Here is a 23,671-nt window from a genome sequence, read left to right as displayed (position 1 = left end):
CCCCAAGGGCTCTCCGGTGGCAGAAAGCCACATAAAGACTTTATAATATTTTCCAGGGCAAGAAAAAGAAGAGAAAGCGAGAGAAGCTGGCCCAGCAGCAAAGCCACGACACGGAGAGTGAGTATCCCCCCTGCCAGCCCCTTCCCTCCTCCAGCCTTCGGCCGCTCACGCCGTCCTCCATCGTCCGCAGGCTCCCTGGCATCCAAGAGCAAGAAGCCGTGCGTGCAGTACCTGCCGGCCGAGAAACCGTGCGACAGCCCCGCGTCCTCCCACGGCAGCATGCTGGATTCGCCCGCCACGCCGTCGGCCGCCCTGGCATCCCCGGCCGCGCCGGCTGCCACCCACTCGGAACAGGCTCAGCCCCTCTCGCTCACCACCAAGCCGGAGGCCAGGGCTCAGCTCGCCGTGCATTCAGCTGCCTTCCTCTCGGGCAAAGCCGCCGCCGCCTCTTCTTCTTCTTCTTCTTCTTCTTCCTCCTCCTCTTCCTCCTCTTCCTCCTCCTCGAGCCTCGGCAGCCCGCCCTCGCTCCTCTCCAGACCCATCCCCTTCACCTCGGTGCCCTCCACGGCTCTCCTCTCCTCGCCTCCGTCCTTCACGGCTGCCATCCCGTCCCCGCAGGCTGCCCTGGCCGTGCTGCAAACGCAGCCCCTTTCCCTGGTCACCAAACCCGCTGACTAAGGGAAAAACTCATCCCCCCTCGTCCCGTCCTGTCCGTCCCCTCCCTGCTGTACATTGCAGAAGCCACAATCAAGATTCAAATGCAGCCAAAACCATTATTGGTCAATATTTGACCCTTTCTGAACTCTTTTGTAAGCAGACTCTGGAGGAAGGGGCTTTCTGCCCAGAGCTGCTGCCAGCAGTCGACCTAAAGACCGTTTTTATTAAAAAAAAGGAAAAAAAAAAAAGGAAAAAAAAAGGAAAAGAAGCCCTCCGCAAGCTGCCGACGATGGAAATCTCCTGCGAGCTGACCGTGGGCGCGAGGCAAGCGCCCGTCGCTGCCACAGGGCACGGTGATGCCGACAGGCCGGCGCTCCCGTGCGTGGGCATGCCGGCGCCGACCGCGGCGGGCATTGAGCTAGGGCCGGCGCTCCGTCCCGGAGGCAAGAGCAGAAAAGCCGGCTACCGACCCGGTGCCTCCGGATGCTCCCAAGTCCTCCCGTCCTGCGGCTCCGCTCCCAGCCACGGTGGTTGCCTTCGCTCCGTCCCAGCGAGGAGCTGGATCCTGCCCTGAGGATGCTGCACCGTCGGCCCTGCTCCTTCCCGCGGTCGTGCTGGGGTGGGCAGGATCCGGGGCTGAGCCCTGGGTGGGGTTGTTTTTTTTTTTTTCCCCTTGAAACCCTGTTATTTTTCACAAAAGGAAATAAAACTACAGCTGCAACTCGCTGCGTGAGCGTGGTCAGTGGGGGAAGCGCTCGCTCCTTGCCCGTCGCCACCTTCTCCCCGCCAGCGCTCGAGCATCACCATGCGCCGGGAAGCATCTCGGGATGGGGCGCCGGTCCAGCCCCAGAGCCGGGCACGGGGCCAGGCACGGTCCCAGCCTGAAAGCATCACCCAGACGCCACCATCGATGGGCACAGGGCGATTTTGGGGCGTCCATCCCAAACCTGTGATGGAACGAGCAGGGCTGCGTACGGTTTGCTGGAGAGGTAGGGGCAGCAGGATGCGGGGGATTAGGTAAACCAGTTCAGGGGGTGCCTGAGAAGCCGAGGAGCGCGAGTTCCTGGTGTGTATCTCACGGCCAGGACCTGCAGGATGCCCTGTGCCTGCTTCTTCCAAACCAGGAATGAAAAGAGAGATTAGGATGAAAAAGGACCTGCACAAAAGCCACCCAGGGTCACCCCGTGGATTTTCAACCGATCTTAAGTTCTCGGTCAGTTCAACCCTTGAGCTAACCAAGACTCTTCCGTCCCACTATATTTTTAACAGGAAAAAACTCTATCTCAAAGTTTTCCCGTTGAAAGTCCCAATTTTGTTTTCTATTGCAGATTTAATTCCGAGCTGCGCCCGCCCAGAGGTGATTTGTGGTGGTTACAGTCCCATTTCATTCCCCTTTCTGAATTTCTTGGCCAATTTCCATTTCCCAGGACCCAGCCTGGCTCACCTCTACCTGCACCAGCGCTGCGTGGTGGGGACCACGGCGTCCTCGGGCTCCCAGGCCGTGGCGGTGGGCAACGTCCAAACCGGCACCGTCAGCGATGGGCTGAGCCCTTCCTGCGGCTGCTGGCCCTCCGGCTCTCAGTTCGGTGGGTGCTTTTGCTCATTTGGTGGCATAAACGACGCCTTCGCCTCCCGTTGTGACACTTCTCTTTTCCTTTCCAGTGCCGAGCTGGTGTGAGAAGCCACTGGGGAAGTATTTTCAGCAAACTGGAGCAGCAGCAGATGTCCATCTGCAGGTAGAGGGGAACGGGGACCATCGTGGTGTCGTGTCCTTAAGGAAGAGACGGCGTCCGCGTTTCCCAGACGTTGTGCGAGACGAGTGCGTGCCACGGGGTGATGCTGGCGTCTGTAACGCCAGCGGATGACGCCTGGATTCGAGGAATTCCTATTTCCGTATTGGAGCCGGGCAGAACTACCAAAGAAGTACAGCCGAGCGATGTCCCCAGCTGTGGGTGCAGACACGAGCACAGCCTCCAGCCCTCGCATGAGCACCAGGGACACATTCGGGGCAAACACTGGCTCCCGGAACCTCGTGAAAGCTCCAGACGACTTCTGAAAACAGTGACGGTAGCTCCGGCAAGAGCACAGCTTCTCCCATCCAGCTGAGGATCATCTTCTGGACTGGAAGCGACAGCTTAAATTCACAGCTCAGAGCATCCCAGCCGGGTGGTAGCTCCCAAAATCATTGCTCTAAGGGGTCCCGGCTAGTTGAGAGCCTCGAGCAGCGAGAGGAGCCTGCAGCAGACCTAGCTCCTGCGTACCAACTTCTTGGTGGCCACCACCAAAGCCTCCGAGCACAAGAAAGTGCCCGGAGCATCTTTATTCACTGTCGCACCCAAGACAGCCCCGAACTCGGTAGGCGTTACCGTTCCACACACAAAATTGTTTAAAGCTCTTGCTTTCAAAGAACAAATTTGTAAATGCTGGGATAGGGCATGGTTCCTCCGCAGCAGCACCCAAGAGGACCAGCTACGGTGCTTTAATTAATGGCATCCTGATAGCGTGTCGCGCGGCTGTGCGAGATCCAGGACTGAGAGGATTAGAGTGTCACCGAAAACGTGCGTGGCCGTCATTTGAAAAGAGGCAAAACGTAGCTTTTTTTAGCAAGGCTGTTCCAAGAAGCTGGTTTTCTGCGAGGAACGTCTGGATCGCATGCAGCCTCGCTCTCCCCAACACCGGGAGCGGGCTGCAGACAAACAACTTCTTGAATTAGATTTCATGGGAAATTAAAGGCATGAAGAGACCTGTCACAAGAATTAAAGTCTGAACTGGAGCCAGACAGCTTCAAACAGATGTTGGGCTTCAGCAGGAGAATATTTCTTTGTTTTACTCGGCATTTTCCCATACAGAAAGGGAACATCTGTTGCGATGCTTTCGCAGTGCTCCTAAACTGAGATAGGCTTGGATTATCCCCTGCTAGAAGAGAAGCAACTGGCCACCAAAGCCCTCTTGGCTTCGCTCCTCCTGGAGAAGAGGGCAAGACCAGTTAGGTGTTGCGCCAGTCTCAATGAACACGCCGAAGCTGTCTGAGTGGAACCAGGCTGATCGCGGTAGCCGTGTATCCTTCCTGCTTGCAGCTAGATGAAAATGTTGCATTCAGACTGGTTATCTATAGAAAACCGATTCCTTAGCAGGTTTTTCTTTGTCTTCTGGGAGGTGCTTCCATACGAGGAAAAGTCTGGGGTTTGTCTTCGTTGCAGAAAAACCTGAATATCCAGTGTGTTTCAGCTTGGGCTGTTGCGGCAAGGAGGCCTGGTAGCACCTCTCCTCTTTTTTGGACAAGTTTTAGACTACGTTTCTCACGATGCTTAACTTATCCTCAGACCTGGGAGCTGAAATCGAGCCAGGCAGCCCAGGGCGCAGAGGAGAGCCGTGCGTGGAGGTCCTGGGGAGCTCTCTCGCAGGGTTTCCCAGTCACAAGAATTCACTTTTCAAACTTGCAACAAAAAAACAACAATTTTGCGGCCGAAGATTCCTGATTTTTCCTTCGGTCCCCTGAGAAAATGAGGCGTCTGCCACTGCACGCTCCCAGGTCCCGCTTTGTAGATGACTTTTTTTTCATAGGGAGCATCCCAACCACGTCCAACGAAGGGGAAAAAGTCAGGCAGGGAATGACCTGGTGTCCCACGGAGAGTCGGCAGCAGAAGGAAGGGATAGCATGGTGTAAAGAGCAGGGAGAGGTGGGACAGCCGGGTTCTGCCTCAGCTGAGAGGCACGAAAGAGCTGGGACGGGGGACGTCGTGCCAGTGACGGGGTCCCCGTCGCTCTCCCAGCGGCGGCAGATGTTGCTGTTTGCACGCACAGGTCGAGACGGTACGAACCCCCCGTGGGGCTAAGCCGTGGCTGCGCGAAGGCGGGGTGAGACGGACCTGCTCGTTTGGGGTTTGCCGCCGTCGCCGACAGCGGAGGTCCACGCAGAAAGTGCCGAGAAGCGGCGGGAGGTACGGCCGGGCGGGAGAGCTGGGAGCAGCCGGGTGAACGATGAAGCTGGAATTGGGAACGGGCGGCCGCGTTCTTGGGAAATACACGTTCAGCATCGTTGCCACCCATTCCCAGAGTGAAACAAAGTTCGGGGAGCGCCTGATGTCTCCTGGCCGAGAATGCTCCAGGTGAGCAACTACCGCAGAGCTGTGCTTGGGGCGGCCGGGGAGCTGGGCTGCGGCGCGGGGAGCTGGGCTGCGGCACGGCAGATAGGCAGCACCAGGAACGGCACGGGGAGAGGGGAGGGATGCGCCTGTGAGTCCGTCCCTCTCCAGAAACGCGATGTACGGTAAGAAAAGGTTTAAAGCCTCGATTAAAGGGTGCCATCTTTGTGACGAGGCCAGCCCTAAACTGGCTGCAGCTATCGTGGGGTTTTTTTTTTATTGCCGGGAGCTGGCGAACGTCTCGTTAAGAGCTTGTCAAGAGCAAACTTCTGGGAGAGCTCGCTCGGGTGTGTGGGTAGCATCTGGGAGCCAGCTTGGTGCTTTCCCTACTTTTTTTTGGAAGCGGGGTTACTTCTGTCACCTCCGTCCGCTTGCTTAATTGCGGCCATCTTGATCAAACGGCCCCCAGCCCCCTCTCCCTCCGCAGCTCTGGCTATTCACTAATTGAAATGCCTAATGAGGTCCCAGGGGTCTCCTGCAGAGATGGAGCTAATTAGGGGCTCCACCACGAACCCGGCGAGCAGCAGCAAATGAAACGGAGGTTTCCTCGAACCTGCTTTTTTTGCGAGGGGCCGGGGGAGGGCGCACCAGATGTCCTGTTTCCCCGCTCCGCACCGGGGTAAGGCTGGCGCTCCGCAGACTCCAGGCTCCTGCCAAAGCAGCTGGTGCAGAGGCAGTGGCTACACTTAATACATTTTAATTAGCATCATTAAATTCTTCCATTTGCTAATTGTTTCTCCTTTTGATCCTTTATCCTGAGCAGATTAGCCCTCGGGGGAAAGGGACGGGATGGGGGATGCAGGCGCTTCTGACAAGGTGAGGACTTTATTATCTCCAGGCGCGGGGTTGTCACCAGACCTTGGGAGACCACGCTAAAACGCCCCGGTTGGTGCTAAATTAAAGGCCAGATTTGCGCGGCCAGCCTGTTCTTGGCCGTCGCGGCTACTCTCACAAAGAGTCATCCCCAAAAAGCGACATCCCACAAGGATTTATGAGAAGAGACAGTACCGGTCTAGGAAACCAACCAAAACCTCGCTTAAGTTTGAATGCAAAGGAGTTGTTTTTCAGGCGATAAAGGACCAGCAGCTGCCATCACGTTGGGAAGCAGCTGGGTGGGACCGACAGAGAATTTCCTCCTCCCGCTTCGCAGCAGAGATGATAATCCTCAGTCCTCCTTCTTTTCCTCCTACCAGCCTGCATCCGCGTCATCGCGCCGAAGCCAGAAGCGACTTCCTTATTGTCCACGTCGATGGCAGCTTCCCGTTCCTCGGGCTGCGCGGAGAGGGTACAGCCGCACGGAGGTTAGGTCAGGTCGCCGGTCCTGTTTATCGCGTTTTAGCCAAGAAAACGGTTGAAGGAAAACGAGCCTGGCGTGAGCCACCAGGCGCTGAGCTGATGTCAGCCTCGTACTCGGTATTTTGGGCAGAATTCTGTTCCCAGATGCATTGTTGTAAATCCAGAGGAACTTGGCCTCCGTTCAGTTACTCTTGACTTCCAGGGGTGTGAGTGAAAGCTGAACTGGCTTGGCATGAGAAATAGCCTCGCTTGTCTGTTTTAAATCTCAACAAAAGCATTGGGCCAACTGTTCTTCTGTCTCCTTAGAAAGGCAGGCATGGGCAGAACCGAGCTGCTAGGATTATTGGAATGTATTGAATTGAATAGAGGATTGGAAAAAAAAAAAAGAAGAAAAATCAGCCACATAATCCATCACGCTCTGAGGCCAAGTCAGGATTATTCCCCAAAGTATTATCGCTGTGCAGGACTCATTTGGTTTGCATGTTGAACGACGTTGTGATATTTTTCTGTGTTTTAGCGTGAAGCAGACTGACTGGAGCAGCTAACGAATTCGCGATGTTATTGCGATTCCTTCTGGAGACACGTGAGACTTCGCTGCTTGTCTTTCAGCACTCAGCGCTGCAGGATGCCGCGGTATGGACGAGACGGCTCTGGTGGCACCAAGCAACAGTGGGAAGCCCGCACGGTCTGGAGTGGTTGAGCACCAAGGAAGTTCATCCTGGGGGGAGATGAAGGCAAATCCATCGATCTAAAAGGAAAGAAGTGCGATGACGGGGAGCACAGATTGGGTTCGTTACTAATAAGCCAAATTACAGAGACTTGATGGCATAATTTATGCAGCTGGAAAACTGATATCAAAGGTCTAGCTGGTTTGGGAAGGACAGGCAGGGAAAAAGCTGGAGATAAAACTTCTTAAGAATGACGTACCCCCATGCTGACATCCCTACCCAGAGGGAGACAGACCTGTGCAAGGTCCCTGGGTAGCAGTAACGAACATGAGGAAGACCCAGGAAGAACATCTGGAGCTCTTTGTTTTACCAGGATCCCCCAAAAAGCCACGGCTCAGCAGACATCTGCTGGAAAAGGAATACAGCAGGAGGCAAACCCTCTGAGAAAGTCTTGGAGAGCCAGGGGGGAGAACTTTTGGACACAGCAGGTGACGTATGGCTGGAAAACAACCACAGACGACATCAATCACAGCTCAAGGACACCCAGTGCCACAGCCACCTTGCCTCGCTGCGGCAGGGTCGCAGTTCTCTCCTACAAAGACAGGCTGAGGCTCTCTCCCAGCCTGGAGAAGAGAAGGCTCCGGGGAGACCTTACAGCAGCCTTCCAGTACCTAAAGGGGCCTACAAGAAAGCTGGAGAGGGACTTTTTACAAGGGCCTGTAGCGATAGGCCAAGGGGTAATGGCTTTGAACTGCAAGAGGGCAGATTTAGATGAGATGTAAGGAAGAAGTTCTTCACTGTGAGGGCGGTGAGGCACTGGCACAGGTTGCCCAGAGCAGTTGTGGACGCCCCATCCATCCCTGGAAGTGTTGAAGGCCAGGTTAGATGGGGCTTTGAGCAACCTGGCCTAGCGGAAGGTGTCCCTGCCCATGGCGGGGGGGTGGAACTGGGTGATCTTTAAGGTCCCTTCCAACCCAAACCATTCTATGATTCTGTGATTCATGGACCTGAGGACATCAAATCCACCTGAGGAGCTCAGCTATGGGCTCCAGACCCCCGTAGCTGCCCAGACCGTGGTAGAAGGATGACAGGCAGATTTGGGGATCTTTCTACATTTTGATTGTATCTGCATCAAGTACAGGTCGGTTTATATTCCAGGCAGCAGAGCAGGAGGTTGGAGATGGGTAGGATTATCAGTAAGACATGATGAAATCCTTCTGTTTGTTCTGCTGACCAAGCTGGAGGATCATCCCCAATTTTGGGCAGTATCCTTCAAGGTGTGGAGTGCCTGGAGAAAGCCCAGAAGAGAGCAAGAACACAAGCTACAGGAAAAGATGGACATTCAGTCTGGAGAAAGGAGACGTAACAGTCTTCAGTCAATAAATTATCTACAGAGGAAAGAAGTAAATAGTCCTCGGTGCCCACGGGGAGCTGAAAGCTGATCTGCTGCTGCTGGTGGTAAGAGCTGTAGTTGAACAGGATGTGTCTAGCCTGGCCAAAAAAGACAAAAAAATAAAGGTTATCGCAGGTGTTGGAGTGGCCACGCTCCCCCGACATGGCCGTTGTCCTCAGGAGCACTTTCGGGACGCGGTCCTGAACCAAAGGAAGGGAAATTAGCCCCGATTTCTCGCCAGTCGCCCCCCGCCACGGCCTGTGTCCTCCCCCATAAGATGGAGGCAGGCAGAGGGTCAGGACGCCATCCACACAGGGCCGAATTCGGGGGGACAGAAGGCCCGGCCCTCGAAGCATGTCTCAGTGACCCCATTTGGGGCCGCTGCTCACAAAGTCCCAGCACTGGTTTCTCAAGGCCTGGAAACAGCCCCCCAAACGGCAGGTTTTACCTCAAAACGCTGCTTTTACCCCAAAGATGGAGCAGCGTTGCTGAGGCAGCTCTGCCCGTCGCCAGGCCTCCACACGCAAGGGACCGTTAAGCCCCGCCCTTAATTTGCATAAGACACGCCCAATTTGACTGAGCACCCGCCCCTTCCCCCTAAACCCCACCCCGATTCTCCACAAGCCCCGCCCCGATGCCCACAGGCCCCGCCTCTACTCTCCCTAAACCCGCCCCTGCTTCTCAACAGGCCCCGCCTCAGAGTCTGAGCAAGCCCCGCCCCCGCTTCTCCCCAAGACCTGCCTCCTTCCCCTCAGCCCCGCCCCGCTTCCCCTTAAACCCCGCCCCAACCGCCTCAAGCCCCGCCCCAAGATCCTCAGCCACGCCCCAAGACCCTCAGCTCCGCCCCTTCCCTTCCTTCACACCCACCCACCCACCCCCGCGCGGCCGTTCTCCCGCCCGCCCGCCCGCCGCCTCCCCGCTCTCGCGAGATCTCCTGCCGGAAGTAGCGCCCGTCTTGCCGGAAGCGGAAGCGGGTGGGCCGGTCGGTGGCGGTGGGGGCCGTTGCGGTGGGGCCGCCATGCTGCTGCGGCTGCTCCTGCTGCTCTCAGCGCTCTGCGCCGCCGCCCGGGCCGAGGGTGAGAGGCCGGCGGGGGCGGGGGGTGGGCAGTGAGAGGGGCCTGTGGCCGGGGGGGACGGGACACCCCGGGGAGAATGCTGGGCGGAACCGGCGGGGAGGGCCGCGGCCGGGGGCCCCGGGGTGAGGTGTCTGAGGGGGAGCGGTTGGGCTGGGCGCTCGGCAGTGCCGGGGAGGGGGAGTAGCGAAGCCGGGGCAGCGCTTGCCCTCGGGCCGGGGTGGGTCTGGCACGGGTGCTTGGTTTGCGGGGGCTCTTCTGCCGTTGGGTCCCCGCTGCGTGGGGCGGGGGGGGGGGGGGAGTGCGGCGGGGGGCTGGGGGGGCTCCCTCGGGGGCACCCTGCCGCCGAGCTCGTCACCCCTTTGGTTTCCCCCCTCCCATCTGCCTTACAGGGGGGGTTTCCTTCCGCTTTTGGCAGCGGGGGGGGCTGCCTTGGCCGGGGAGCTGTGTCGGGCAGGCAGGCACGCTGCCTGCGCCGAGCGCAGGGGCAGGCGGTGACCGCGGGCTCTGTGTGTTTGCTGACAGCTAACGGGCAGGGCTCAGAGCAAAGGGAGTCCAGCAGAACTCCAGCAGGCCCTGGGGGATCCCTCCAGCCTGCAGCACCCAACAGCCCGGAAGCCGCAGGGGCTGAGCACCCGAATGCGTCCAGACCGAACAGAGAGCCGCACTCTGGGTCGGATCCCCCCAACAACAGAGAGCCGGCAGTGAACCCGAATAACGGAGGGACGATGGGTGGGGCCCAGAACGGCACGGATGGGTCTGCCCACGGGAGCGGCGTGCAGAAGCAGGGCAATGGCCAGGGTGACCAAGGCAGCAGCGCTGGTAACCAGACCAACAGCCAGAGCGGCAGCCCTGGTAACGGGGACGGCAGCCCCAGCAACGAGAACCAGGGCGGCGGCAACCCCAGCAACGAGGACCAGGGCGGCGGCAACCACCAGGACCAGGGCGGCGGCAACCACCAGGACAGCAGCAACGCCAACCAGGGTGGCAACAACCAGGACAGCAACAACATGAACCAGGGTGGCAACAACCAGGGCGGCAACAACGTGAACCAGGGCGGCAACAACCAGGGCGGCAACAGCGTGAACCAGGGCGGCAACAGCGTGGACCAGGGCGGCAACAACCTGAACCAGGGCGGCAACAACCAGGGCGGCAACAACGTGAACCAGGGTGGCAACAACCAGGGCGGCAACAACGTGGACCAGGGCGGCAACAACCAGGGCGGCAACAACGTGGACCAGGGCGGCAACAACCAGGGCGGCAACAACGTGAACCAGGGTGGCAACAACCAGGACAGCAACAACGTGAATCAGGGCGGCAACAACCAGGGCGGCAACAACGTGAACCAGGGTGGCAACAACAAGGACAGCAACAACGTGGACCAGGGCGGCAACAACACGAACCAGGGCGGCAACAACCAGGACGGCAACAACACGAACCAGGGCGGCAACAACCAGGACGGCAACAACACGAACCAGGGCGGCAACAACCAGGACAGCAACAACACGAACCAGGGCGGCAACAACCAGGGCGGCAACAACGTGAACCAGGGCGGCAACAACCAGGGCGGCAACAACCAGGGCAGCAACAACGCGAACCAGGGCAACAAGCAGGACAGCAACACCAAGAACCAGGAGAGCAATGTCGAGAACCAGAACAAGAACCGGGACAGTAACGGCAATAACCAGGCCAACAACCAGGGCAATCAAATGGGCTCACCGAGTGAGAAAAATGCATTGCTACAATCAACTTCCTCTGCTTCTGAGAGTGACGGCTTTTTAGACAATGAAGAAGGCCCCGAAGAGGAGGAGGCTAAAGGCAGCAGCAATGCCTTTAATAAGGAGAGAGAGAACAACATTCCTTCTCCCCCCAGGGACCAGTCGGAGAGCAGCCACTTCTTCGCCTATCTGGTGACCACGGCCATTATCGTTGCCGCCTTATACGTCGCGTATCACAACAAACGCAAGGTGAGTGGCTGCGCTCCTTACCCGGGCTCTCGACATCTCCCCTGGGCTTGAGGAGTTTCCTTTCCTCTCGCCGGTCGCCGCTGTGGCTGGGGACCCGCTCGGCTGAAGACCTTTCCCCTCGCCCTGACTTTTGCTTCTCACCGATACCTCCCGCTTGCTGCACGGCGTGGGTTCGGTTATTGTTAATTTGAGCCTCGGCCTCAGCAGCTTTGGGAGGAGCAGAGGGGGTGTTGTAAGGAGGAGAGGGGTCGGATCTCTCGGGAAATTGGGTGGCCTCAGCTCTGGTGGCTGTTTTCAGCTGAGAGAGGTGAAAAGAAAGAGAGGTGTGAAGTTACTCTGTGTTTTCTCGCAGACAGTGAGTTTTTTATAGCAGGCTGCAGAAGACTTGTCCTTAAATAGTCTTGCGCGGGGCGATGCAGCTCAAATGACCTAACTGTCTTTTGCTGGGGTTTTTTTTCCCCTCCTATAAAGCTGTTTTTGAGGTAGGAGAAAGAGAACAAGTTCTTATTGTTTTCTGCATGTTAGGCGAACCTCATTACCACCTGCTTTCAGTCTTAGCTGGCTTTATGTATGGGCATTTATTTGTTTTGAGTGCTTTCTCAAATGAAAGATGGTCACTAGAAGGAGGTGAGCGAAGCTGGTCTTTGGCCCGTTAGAAAGCGCCTGCGTTTGAAGTGAGAAAAAGCTTATTTGGTCGCTGCTGTCCCACTCACCTTGTCCCCGTTTCTCTCTCCAAAGATCATTGCTTTTGCTCTGGAAGGAAAAAGATCGAAAAGCGGTCGACGGCCCAAATCTGGCGATTATCAGAGACTGGATCAAAAGGTAAGATCTACCCGAAACGGGTGCTGCCTCACCCAGGGAGCCGGGCAGGCTGGGAGCAGGGGCTGCGGTGCCTGGTGTATATCGTAAACGCGATATATCGGCCTTTTGCGTTAGAAACGGTCGCAAAGCCCTTGGTTGGTGTTGGAAAGCAGATTTTTTTTTAGCAAAAACCTTGCTTTTGGTCTGGAAGCAGAGTTTTGGCAGAAAGTGGAAGCAATAATGCTGAGAAATGATGGCAGAGCTAACGCAGGGCAGAAGTGTTTGAGTCTCGAGCTCAGGTGTGCCGAAGAATAGTTTGTCACTGACTAAAATGACTTTTTCAAAGAAGTTTTTAGCGGGAGAACGGTTGGATTCGGGGAGAATTCCCTTTCTTCTTCCCCTGGAAACTTTTTTCACCTGTTGTCCTTGAAGTCAGAAGTGTCTGTAGTTATTGTCTGCAACGGGAAGAGGAGGAGACAAGGGAAGAAAGTTAAAAAAAAGTCACCTGAAGCTGAAACTTTGCCTGTCAGAAGGCTGTCGGCATCCGGGGGACCGTGACGATGGCCGTTTTCAAACGCCGTTAGGGTTTTTGCGTACAAAACTCGCGGCAGTGTCGGCCGGCTCGTTTTCGCTCTGCAGAGGCGCAGTGTGCTGTTGGGAGTGGAAGCTCAGTTTTCTCCCTTCCCGAATTGCAGCCGTGCCTGGCTGGGGAAGCCGTCTGAGTGCCACGGAGACAATTTGCCCGCTTGAGCTTCCCTATTTAGTCTCACCAATATTTCGGGAATTTGTTTCCCTTGCCAGGAATTCCCTGACTTTGTCCCTGAGGCACGGTAAAGCAGCCAGGCAGTTAGAAAGAGCTTGTTTCTCATTTGAAAACTCATCAGAGACACTCAGCCCGCTCAAACCCCGATGCTTTGTCAGAGTAAAAAAGCAACGCTGAGCTTTCAAATTGTTTAAACCTTTCTTTTTGCCTTTCCAGATCTAGATTCCTCCTCGGATATTCAGTGGAATAATGACGGCTGGCAGTGGAAATGCAGGAACACTGGGACACCCACCCACTCCCCTGCTGTAGCGCTCTGAGTTGTAGCTGTGCTGCCGTGTTCGGATTTCAGACAACAGGAAGAAAGGGGAAATGCTTTTAGTTTTGCACCTGCACCTCGGTAACGTTAAACCTCTCACTTCCTCGAAACGCGTTTCTCCTTTCCCAGCTGCCTGAAGATGAACTCCTTTTCCGCTTGGGCGTCTGGCTTCTGGCCTGTGTGACCCAGGAAAAGCCGGTCCCCAGCACTTTGACAGAACTTTTTGTGTCCAAATGAAATGGAATTTGCCATCTACTGTACTGACGTCTCCTCTGGGGAGGGGAAAAAAAAAAAAAAAGAAGAAAAAAAAAAAAAAAGAAATACCCGCCTGCGAAATGAGCCATCTGACTCTTCCCCTTCCAGAGTCATAGAGCTGCCTTTGTAACCAGAGCACGGTCTTGCTTGAGACACAGACGTTCTCCTCTTCTGTCCATTGTATTTGGATGCTCAAGTTCGGAGCGTGACTGATTGCACTAGTTTGGAAATGATCTGCCAAGGACTCTGATTCGATTCCATTTCCCCCCCCCCCCCCCCTTTCTCTCTCTCTGTGATGAAGACAATGTTAGAGTTTATCATCTAGATTCTCTCTTCCGTGCACATCTTTGTGAACGCTGGAGCAGTCTTTGGCCCTTGGGTTGTAGCTTAAACTTCCTCACCCGCATCTTATGCTCCAGGCGGGTCTTTTCCCTCACAATCCCCAGAGTTCGGATGTTTGCACTAAAGGCGATGGTTGCGGGTTGATGCTGTGAAGGAGGGCAGGTTAGGCTTAGAAAGCTGCGTGCCAGAGTGCCGCGGTGTAGTTGTAGGAGGCTTTGCCTGGGCAGATTGCTTTCCTCCCCCTTGTAAAATGTAGTTACGTGGTAATGTAAAATGTACGGTAATCCTGAAGCGTTTGGGATGAATGAAACTTGCAGTCCTTCGGACCTCTTCCTCAAAAAAACGCGGTGTTGAGGCCCTGGAGCACTCAGCTCCAGTGAGCGAGCCTCCGTCGGTTGTAGAGCTCGCCGCGACCGAGCGCTCAGCGTTGGCTCTTGCTGGAGAAGTGCCGCTTTCTTGCCCGGCTGAGAGGCGAGGGGGCTGCTCCTTCCCCTGGCTCGCACAAGCCTCGGCAGCGCCGCGCCTGCCCAACGCCGTGGGAAACCCTTGTAGCCCGCGGCGCGGGCGCCGTCTGTTCTGCCCGTCCCGTGAGTCACCACGGGGCGTCTTCTCCCCGAGGCCACCTCCCGAGCAGGTGACCGACGTGTGAAAGGGCTTGACGTGTGAAAGGGCTTACCGTATCGCCGGCGCAACCTCTTCCCGCTCTTCCACGGCTCTGCCGGCCCCCGGCTTTGAGGAGTTTTGTGGTGTTGAATGTACACGTCACCAGCTGCTTGTCGCTGAGCTGGTCACTTCGGTGTTAACTGTGGAGCACTTAAACGAGGGCCCGGGACGTACCGGTTATATTTAAGGCTGCAAAACATGTTGATTGACAAGTTATAGCTGTGAGGTTGTTTTTATTTTTGTAGTTCTACTCCAAAGATATTTGTTTGAGACGGGACGTTTCTAAAGAGGGCATGAAGTGCCTGCCTGGCTCGCGCTTTTGGGTTTTTTTTTTTTTTCCAATACGGGCAGAAAAAAATTGGTATGAGGCATCCAGAGCTCTTCGCACGGGTACCCGTCTACGCCCGAAGCTCGTGCCAGCCCTACGTGAGTCGCCCTCTCCGTGCGCTTGCCGACTGACTGCACAGGAAGAATTCCCGGTCGGGTTAACTTCCCTCCAGCTGGCTGCAAAAGCGACTCGTGGGATGAGGCCGGCCTTTTTCCGGCCTTCCTGAGGTTGTGAACAATTGGTAATCTGCCCTGTGGTTGCTAAAGATAGTCGCGTTTGACAAGGGCAAGGACGTTTCCTTGTCTGGACATGAAAGCTACAGCTGTATATATTTTTTTTTCCTAGTGGTTCATTCCCCACGTAAGAGGGGAGAAGGGGCCTGACCCTCTCTTAAAAGAAAAATCCTCTTTTTTTTTTTTTCTTTTTGCTGGCTGTTTGCAAGCACAAAGAGCGGGAGAAAGTCCCTCTTGGCTTTAAATAGCTCTCAAGGTTTCCGTAGTAAACTATTCTGACGCTAAAAGTACTCGCAGAAGCTATTTTGGAGAACGGGAGTGTGAGGTGGAGGGAAGAGAAAGGAAAACAAGTCTGGGAACGTAACCCTCGGGGGAGACGTGCCTTCTGAAAAGGGTGGGAACCCCTGCAACAAGACCCCGCTGGTTCAGAGATCCCGTCGGATAAGTGAAGGATAAGTCTGAGGCTCGCTGTTGTGTGGCGGGGTGGGAGGTGGCAGCTTTTGTCTGATGACAGTGGGGGGGTAGAAAAAACCCAACCATTCCAACACGTGAAACGCCGCGTGCTTCAGAGCTGCTCGTTCCTGAGTTTTTTAGAGCACGTGCGCTGTTTTCCTGCTTTGTCCTGTTTGGTTTTTTTTTTAAATTGAAAAATAATTGACAAAAGTGTTTTTTTTTTTTTCACCATCTCCTTGCTTTTCTATCCCGCGAGCTTTTTCAAATGCCTTTCAGTCCTCTGTCGTTCCAAATTGGGTTGGAAATCCCGTCCCCCGTTACCAGCAGTTCGCTCTTGACAGCGAGCCGAAGGGAGCGAGTTCTCTGGCGCGCAGGACCGTCGTACCTCAAACATCTCGATCGTCGGGTTGGACTGAGCACGAGCTCGTTCCTCGCGTTAACGAGGACGTACCTCTGTCGGTTTGCTCGGTGCCCGGCGTGGCTCTGCCAAACCAGAAATGCCCGGTGCCCGGGAAGTGCAGGGTTTGGGGAGAGGCAGAGCTAAACTGGGGGGGGGGGCTCCCCCCTAAATCTCCCCCTGCCCGCAGTTCCCGAGGGCGCCGTGTTTCTGTGATTACAGCCGCTGCAATTGTCCGAGCTGCGTGAAACCTCGGGGAACGACTCCCGGTTTGTTGATCTTTCTGGTATTATAAATTTATGCAATGTGTTTCGAACGGGTCGAGGTGCACGTCACCTTTTCCCTTTGGACACGACACGTTTTTCGAATGGATGGTATCTGTCGGTACGTAGGGTTTTTTGCCAAATGCTACTGCTTTCAGGTTTGAATCAGCAAATGGTTTGTTTTCTGCTGCAGTGAAATGCAAATTGCTTTGAAGGATCAGAATTTTTATATTTCTTTGTACCTTTATTTTTTTTTCCCTGTGTGGTGAAGTCAATAAATAGATTTAAAAAAAAAAAAAAAGCATTGAGTTTTCACCTCTCTTGGGGGGGGGGGTTGTGTTCTTCGCATGGTCGTCTTTGAAACCTGGCAACAGTGGTGCAGGTTAGTTCCTCTTTGTGCAAAAAAAAAGAAAGAAAAAAAAGAAAAGGTTTTAACAAAACCAACCCTCTTTGAGCCGAGTGGTTTGTGTTCGGAGCTTTTGCACGTGCAGGCTCGGCCCTTGCGTGACCAGCTAACCCTGCAGCCGGAAGGAGCCGAGACGGGTTTTAGCCGAGAGCGGATCTGAAAGATTTCCAGTCTGCTTCACGATCACCCTGGATCGATAACCCCGTTCCTCTTGACCGGCTCGCGTGGTCGTTAGTGAGCGGGGTAATTTAGGACCTGACCTTCAGATAGAGTTTAAACCGCTTTTACCAGAGCTGGGTTGTGGATCTCACCTCTTGTACTTCTTCTTTCCCCCACAGGGAGGCTCTGAGGAGGATGTCAGCCCGCATCCCAGCACAGCCCCGTCTCCTCTGAGCAGCAGAGACTGGGAGAGACTGGAAAAGCGAGAACCCAGTGGTGCCGCTTCTGTTCCACACCCCCCCGCCTCTCCACGGCGAGAGCAGCCTGTGTGGGATGCTGCTGCCCGACCAGCCGTGGAAAGGGGAAGAGAAGGTGCCGTGACCAACAGCAGATGGTGAGGGCTCTTCTGGGTAGCGTCTGCTGCTGCTTCCTGCAGTAAAGGGAAGAAACTTTCTCCTTTTCCCCCATTTTTTTCCCTAAAAGGAGAAAATCCACCCTCCTGCGCTCTCCTCCAGCTTGGCTGGACGCTAGCTGCCTGACAGTGAGGGCAGAGGATGGGCTAGGAAAAAGGGGAGGGCCGCTTGTTTTCCTGTTGCTGAGGGGAGGACGAGAGGGTGGAAGCGGGCGATTAAAATGAAAATTCGCCGTTCATCTGGACGCGGGGCTGTCAGATTGAGCGCTCGTCCAAGTCTTCCTACGAGGAGATCAGAGCGCCGCTCTGCTGCCTGTCTTTAGGGCGATATCCCGAAGAAACAAAAATGAATTGTGCTCCAGGAGCTCTTTGAGCCCCTTGCCCGCTTCCGCCCTGATTCGAGCGTGCTGTAGAGGTCTCAAAACTATTTTATTCCTACAGGTAGAGCGAAGGAACAACCCTGCAGGTCCCTCGAGGGAGGGAGGCAGCGGCACGAGCATCCCGTCGCGCACGCCAGGACGCGGCGAGTGCCGAGCGTGGGTTGTGTTGGGGTTGGCTGCGCCCGTGAGTCAAAGTCCAGGAGTGAGAAAAAAAAAAAAAACCGCTCGGTGAAACCAAAATTCTCTGCCAGCTGGGTTGGGCTCTGCTTATCGGAGCTGAATTGCTCGGAGCTACGCTGAGAAATACCGGAGTTGATCGGAGAGGCCCTTAGGGTGGAGGTGACGCAGGTTTAATGCAGGAGCTTCGGGCATGAGCGCGGGGTGAAACTCGGCCCGCTTTGGTGGAGGCCTTCGTCCCTTCAGCCCCTGCCTCCTCTTGTGGCTGGCGGAGGGCCGGTCCCGCTCCCGGTCCCCCGGCTCTCGCAGACCAGGGAGGTCCCGGCATTCTGCGCAGGAGCCGTTCGGGCTTTTTTTTTTTTTTTTTTTTTAATTGACGTGGCTTTTGTGCTTATTCTTGGTACCAACGAGACAACGGGAGGAGAGGACCTTGAGCAAAGACAGCAGGTCCACGAGGTATCCCAGCCCATCCGTCCCCTCCGCTCGCATCCCGGCTGGAGCTTTTCCTCTCCTCCCCTTGCTCACGTAAGAAGGAAGCTCGCAAAGACCCAGTTATCCGTCGTGAACTCTCAGAGCTACCTTGAGCAAATGCTCTCACATCCACTCCCTCACCTCCACCCCAGGTCCCAAGTTAACCCGCCAACCTGCAAATCCTGCTCACCACCCTATATATATATATTTTTTTTTTAAAGCTTTGAATTCTTAAACAGCCTCGTGAGCGAACAGCTTGAACGTGAGGTGATCTTTATAGCAGGGCAGCGGTATTTTCCTTATGGGTAGGGCAGCAGCCAGGTAAACACATCAGCTTTGCCTCTGTAAGACAAAAGTCCAAGGCCTGCGAAGGTTTGTTTAGATTAAAAAAAAACAACAACAAAATGGGTGAGATGGCGTTTGCAAGGCTGGAGCTCTTTCGTGGAAGAAAATCAGGCAGAGGAGCAGGTTTACATCCCCCCCCTCCCCGGGGCTGCGGGTAGCCGTGGCGTGGGGGTGCTGCTGGAGGGTGTTTGGGTGTCACCGCACCATCCTCCCCTTAAATCAGATCTTTCTGCTCTGCAGAAGGTCCCGGTGGTGAGCTCTGCCCCGGCTGCACTTGGCTTGTTAAAACCTCCCCCCCGCGCGGCTCCGGCACCTCCCGGGTTGCGCCGGTCACCTCTCCGGAGGGGTTTTCCCTTGGTTTTCTTGTAACTTGTCGTCTTTTCTCTACGCGTGGCGAGGGACTTCTTGCAGCCAAGCTGCTGCTCTTCGCCCTTCGGGTTTTTCTGCGGAGCCGGCAGCTCTCAAACCCCCTCTGCCGCCTCCGCGACGGGCGCCGAGAAGGGGCAGACCTCCTGCAGCAGGTTGGTGACGAAGCAGGGCATCTCCTTGCATCCCTCGTAGGTGCCCCTGGCCTGGCAGCGAAAGGCCACCTCCCAGTTAATGCGGGTCATGAGGCGGTTGAGGGCCAGGTGACGTTCCTCTCCCTCCAGGACCTTGAGGAGGGCCTGGAGGAACATGGATCCGAAGATGTTGAGGAAGGCCACGTAGCCTGCAAGAGTGTAAAGGAAGGAGAGGAACGCTGACCGTGTGTCCTGGTTTCGGCTGGGACAGAGTTAACGCTCTTTTTAGTAGCTGGTACAGCGCCGTGGTTTGGATTTAGTGTGAGAATGATGTTGATAACACGCTGATGTTTTAATTGTTGCTAAGCAGCGCTTATCTTAAGCCAAGGACTTTTCAGTTCCCTGTGCTCTGCCAGCAAGCAGGCGTGCAAGAAGCCAGGAGGGATCACGGCCAGGAAGCTGACCCCAGCTAGCCAAAGGGATATTCCATACCATGGAATGCCATGCCCAGTATTTAAACTGGGAATGGTTGGCCAGGAGGTGCGGATCGCGGCTCTGGCGTTGGTCAACACACAAGTTTTACTTTTTTTTTTTTTTTTTTTTTTTCCCCCCCCTTTCCTCCTCCTCACCCCCTGGGAGCGGGGAGGGGGAAGCGGCCGCCTGGTGCTGAGTCGCTGGCTGGGGTTAAACCACGACACTGGGCCGTGGCCCTGTGATGGCAACGGCAGTTTTTTCGGCTGGCGTTGGCGTCGTGTCGGGGGCTCTCCCTTACCTGGGCTGCAGGCGAACATCACGACGGTTTGGGGAGGGATGGAGAGGTAGCCGGAGAAGCAGTCGGGCTCACGCTCTGGCTCGGGCTCCCCGCTGTCGCACTCCACAACCACCCCGTGGTCGAATTCTGTCCCCCGGCAAGCCTGCGGGCAGAACGGCTGTCGTGAGCTTCCCCCCGCTCTGCTCGCTCCCTTTTTTGCCCATCTCTGGGGCAAACCTAAAGCTCCTGGGGTCTTTGGGGGCTCCCCGTGGACCTGTACCCCGACCCCCAAGCCATCCCGTGGTGCAGAGCCCCTCCCAGCTCCCGTTCCCCGAGTCCTACAGCCCCGCACGGTTCTTCTCCCATCTCCATCCCCTTTCCATCTCATCCATCGACTCTTCCGTCCTCTTCCCTTCTCATCCGTTGCAGCTCGGCTTTGCCCAAGCCTCTCGTGCGACGAGCCTAGGGACGGGGCTCCCTCCTCGCCTCGTTCCCCTTCTCGTTGCGTTGAGCCCTCCCCTCCCCGGTAAATGCGGTGCCGCACGTGCGAACCCGGAAACACGCCTGGAAACGCAAGAGTCCACTGGGAAAAGCGCTGGCGGAGATTCCCCTCGGAGCGCAGCCCGCGGGGCAGCCCGGTTCGGGCACGGTCCTTTATTCTACGCGATGGTTCGGTCTTTCTTGCAGGGACGGAGTGCCGGGCTGGCGTTGGGAAGGCGCTGGAGAGGGACTGGAGCTCCGAGGGCACGTTTCACCCCTCTGCCGTGACCTCTTGGTTGGGAGCAGACCGAACGGCAGCGGTGGACGTCTCCCAGCCTTAGGGGCGAGGGGAGCGTTACCCTCGCCTCCCCCTGTGCAAACTCCCCGCCGAACGCCAGCCGTAAATCCTCGCGCCGGACGTGGCCCGCAGAGATGCCTGCAAACGGGGTGCGACTCCCCGGCACTGAGCAGCCCAGAGAGGTGGACGGAGGCTACCGGGAACCACGGGGACCCGAGAGCCGTGGTGATGCCGAGGGGAAGGAGCCCTTCTCTTCCAGCCCGGGCTCTGGGCACCCTCAGCCCTGCGGTGTTTGCTCGACGAGGAACGGCATTCGTCAGCACGAGCACAAGCTTTGCCCGCGGATCGAGGTGCCCAGACCAGTCTGCGGCTTTGTTGGCTTGTCTGGGGGATGTCCCTGGCTGTCACCGCTCCCTGAACAGCGGCCAGGCCCTTTGCCGGAGGGCAACGAATGCCGTGAGTAATTTATGCTTGCTTGCAGGTGGAAAGATTTCTGTACGCTTGCATAATATTTGCAGAGCTCACGCTATCTGCTGGTATCCATCCAGTCGCTAAATTATTTGTTTGTTCGGTGATCTAATCCTCCCTGTCGGATCGGCATTGAAGCGTACTTCCAGGGCTCCTTTCCTGTTCACGCTCCCCCCTGCTTCCCGGCTTGGGAACCGGCTGGGGGGGCTTTATTTTTTTACCGTACTACCTTACCAGTTCCCGGCTGGGCTTCTCCCAGTCCTACCCCAGGGGTTTGCTGTGCCCGAATGTCACGGTGATAAGATTTGAAGGCAGCTTTTCCTGATTCATCTATATCCTGGTGGTGTCCGGGAGGAATATTTTGATCCTAGCAACGTCACGTAGCATGGCAAACAAGTTGGTTGCAGCCCAGGTAGTCCAGAGGGTACGAACCACCGGGAGAAACGCTCCCGTCTGGAGGCACTGGGCAAAGGCCGAGGCTGTTTCCCGAAGAAGGGACACGTGTAGGGGTGATAAGAGGCTGGGAGAGGAGTGTTCGCAGGGAGCAAGGAGACTTCAAAATCAGTGAAAGCATGGAAAAAAAAAAAAAAAAGAGGGGTGGAGGGTTTTGGTGGGAAGCTGGGGAGAGAAGAAGGGACCAAGCTCTCACGTGGATATACCAAAATTCGCAATTAAACCAGATTTATACCGGCGGCAGCCTTAAGCCTCGTGCTTGCGTCGGTCTAATCCTGTACAAACTTAGCCGAAAGGGGATCAAATTATCATCCGGCGGCTGTGTTACCTGGATAAAGAAGATTTTGGGTATTTTGGTGAGCGCTGGGCACTTCTCTGAGGATAAAATCTGGAAAATCCGGGTCAGCTTAACCGGCTCGGAGTCGCAACCGAATATGACCCCCTCTTCTCCGTGGCTGGAGACGATGCTCACAAAGTACTCCCCGTGCTCGCAGCAGCGCTCTGCAACGACACGGCCAAACCCACGCCGTCGAGCAAGAGGTGGGACACGAGAGAGAGCTGGGCTTGGGGAAGAGGAGGAGGAGGAGGAGGAGGAAGGGGGTTTAGGGGCTGGCGGGGGGACGCGTACCTTGCCGGTAAAGGTCTTCTATCTCCTTGGCTGTCTTGTTATGCATCAGCTTCACCTCGTAGTTGAGCCGCGAGAGTACGTTGGAAAGCTTCTCCGCTTCTCTCTTGGCTCCTCTCCGGGTCCCGAACACGGCATCGCCGTCGCTGCTGCGGAAATCGGTGTTGACGATGACAAGAGCCCGGCTTTGCCTTGACTGGGACATGCTGGGATGGCCCCTCGGATGGGTGGGTGGTCTCCAAACCCCCACCGCCCCGGCGGGGAGCTCGGGTTTATCCTAGCGGTGAGCCCCGAGTGTTTCTTCGGGAAGTCCAGGAGAGCGGATCCGGCTCCGCCGGCTAACTCGGCACCGGCGTGGCTGATTTTTCAAGGGCAAGGCAGGAGCAATGCCCTGTCACCCGCCGAGGGAGCGAGGTGGCACCTGGACGTGAGTCACGGAGAGGGCCGTGGCTCACCCCTGGGTTCGGCGGGCATCGCCGCCTGCGAGAGGGCTGGGCCGGCACCGTCCAGCCCGGAGCACATGGGGCATACGTGGGGAGGAAGGAAACAAACAAAAAAAAAGAGGATTTATTTAATTTTTTTTTTTTTTTCCTTTCCAAGGGGACGGGGGGAGTTGGAGAGGGATGGGGGATGGAAATGCCCGCATTGCGGGAAGCACCGGGACCAACCAGGCGATCCCTCCCGGCCTTTCGCACCCTGGCTGAGCTTTGGTTTCCCCCAAAAGCCAGGCAACGCCTGCTTCCCGTCGCTGACCGCAGGGAGATCAGCCCTTTCCAGCTTTTACCCCCTCCAGCAAGCTCTTCGCGGGGCTTTTCCCCCGGCGTTCCTTATTGCCTTCCCGGGGAGACCGCAGGCGCTTGCCGGCTGGTTTTACCCGCTTGGGGTACCCATCGATGGCACTCTGGCAATTATTCCTCCCCAAAAGCAGGCTGCGCGGGTGCAGGACGAGCCGCCAGCGACGTGCTCGCAAGGACGAGTCTCAGCCGCGTCCCTTCCCTCCTTCCCTTCCCGAACTTGCTGACGGGGAGTGTCGGAAAGCGGCGCTCTCGGGCCACCCTCACCCCCGCCCCGCTGAGCCCACATCACAAGGTGCGAATCACAAGATGCTTGTCGTTCTTTGATTTATTTCTGATCTCGTGCGCTTCCCTTCCCATTTGGAGAGGGCTTTGATCGTCTTCCCAAGCTTTTCCCAGCGGACAGAAAGGGCAGGCTTTTTTAATTGCTGAAGGAGCGGGGGTTGGCACCATCGCGCGTCTCTGGGCGATGGGGAGGGGGGATAGAGCAGCATCACGGGGCTGAGGGGCTGCTCTGCCGCAACAAAGCATGACTTTGAAAGCACTGTAACAGCTAGCAAGCACCATTGCTCTTAAATAGCTTTAAACCTGGCTTAAATCCCTTCGCCGCCTGGCCTTGGCGTGCCAAAAGGACCCGCTTACTCCACCGCCGTGTTGAGCGAGGAGCCGGCTCTTTCCTAAAGGACCGCGTCCTCTCCCGGGCGCCTTCGTTACAACGCGGCGCCGGGGCTTGCGTCGGTGTGATTTCCCCTTTGCTTAAACGCAGCCGGTGCCTGTCCAGCGGCTTGCAGGCGGTTACCAAACCTGCCTGACGCTGCCTGGACAAGCCCGTGCACAACCCCGGCTCGGGGAGGTGCTGCTTGCTCTGCCTCCGCAAACCCCGGGGGCTGCTGAGTCCCACGTGGAGCTTTAGGAGCCCAGCTCGGCGCTTTAGGAGCC

The 23,671-nt window shown here is 56.4% G+C and overlaps 3 protein-coding genes across 3 annotated transcripts in view; 2 read left to right on the top strand and 1 right to left on the bottom strand.

Annotated features, from left to right (window-relative positions):
- The window catches only part of TCF7L1 (transcription factor 7 like 1), a 2,243-nt gene extending 865 nt beyond the window's left edge, over positions 1–1,378 (top strand). The window contains exons 2-3 of the mRNA XM_050910098.1: positions 57–117; positions 191–1,378. Coding sequence (XP_050766055.1) covers positions 57–117; positions 191–678 — 549 coding nt within the window. The 3' untranslated portion in view covers positions 679–1,378. The remainder of the gene's footprint in view (positions 1–56; positions 118–190) is intronic.
- A 7,799-nt stretch (positions 1,379–9,177) lies between these two features.
- TGOLN2 (trans-golgi network protein 2) lies at positions 9,178–13,361 on the top strand. Its single transcript, XM_050910097.1, has 4 exons — positions 9,178–9,235; positions 9,758–11,199; positions 11,938–12,021; positions 12,980–13,361. The coding sequence occupies exons 1-4, from the start codon at positions 9,178–9,180 to the stop codon at positions 12,983–12,985; spliced, it is 1,590 nt and encodes a 529-aa protein (XP_050766054.1). The 3' UTR covers positions 12,986–13,361.
- Positions 13,362–18,824: 5,463 nt separating this feature from the next.
- On the bottom strand, positions 18,825–22,143 carry LOC127025233 (caspase-3-like). Its single transcript, XM_050910096.1, has 4 exons — positions 21,942–22,143; positions 21,642–21,814; positions 19,636–19,777; positions 18,825–19,072 (listed from the first exon to the last, which is right to left on the bottom strand). Exons 1-4 carry the CDS (start codon positions 22,141–22,143, stop codon positions 18,825–18,827), a joined length of 765 nt encoding a protein of 254 aa, XP_050766053.1.
- Positions 22,144–23,671: the final 1,528 nt, after the last annotated feature.

The sequence above is a fragment of the Gymnogyps californianus genome, chromosome 23 (assembly GCF_018139145.2).
Source record: "Gymnogyps californianus isolate 813 chromosome 23, ASM1813914v2, whole genome shotgun sequence".
NCBI lineage: Eukaryota > Metazoa > Chordata > Aves > Accipitriformes > Cathartidae > Gymnogyps > Gymnogyps californianus.
Note: the sequence above shows the minus strand (reverse complement) of the source record. Positions and strands in the feature narration are given on the sequence as shown.

Bases quoted from the DNA above. Each gene is read 5' to 3' on its own strand.
- TGOLN2 (XM_050910097.1), top strand. From the start codon at position 9,178: ATGCTGCTGCGGCTGCTCCTGCTGCTCTCAGCGCTCTGCGCCGCCGCC. The intron at 9,236-9,757 runs GTGAGAGGCCGG...GTTTGCTGACAG, and splicing joins CGCCGCCGCCCGGGCCGAGG to CTAACGGGCAGGGCTCAGAG. The intron at 11,200-11,937 runs GTGAGTGGCTGC...CTCTCTCCAAAG, and splicing joins CGTATCACAACAAACGCAAG to ATCATTGCTTTTGCTCTGGA.
- LOC127025233 (XM_050910096.1), bottom strand. From the start codon at position 22,143: ATGTCCCAGTCAAGGCAAAGCCGGGCTCTTGTCATCGTCAACACCGAT. The intron at 21,815-21,941 runs GTACGCGTCCCC...GTGTCGTTGCAG, and splicing joins AGAAGACCTTTACCGGCAAG to AGCGCTGCTGCGAGCACGGG. The intron at 19,778-21,641 runs GTAACACAGCCG...TTCTGCCCGCAG, and splicing joins CCAAAATCTTCTTTATCCAG to GCTTGCCGGGGGACAGAATT.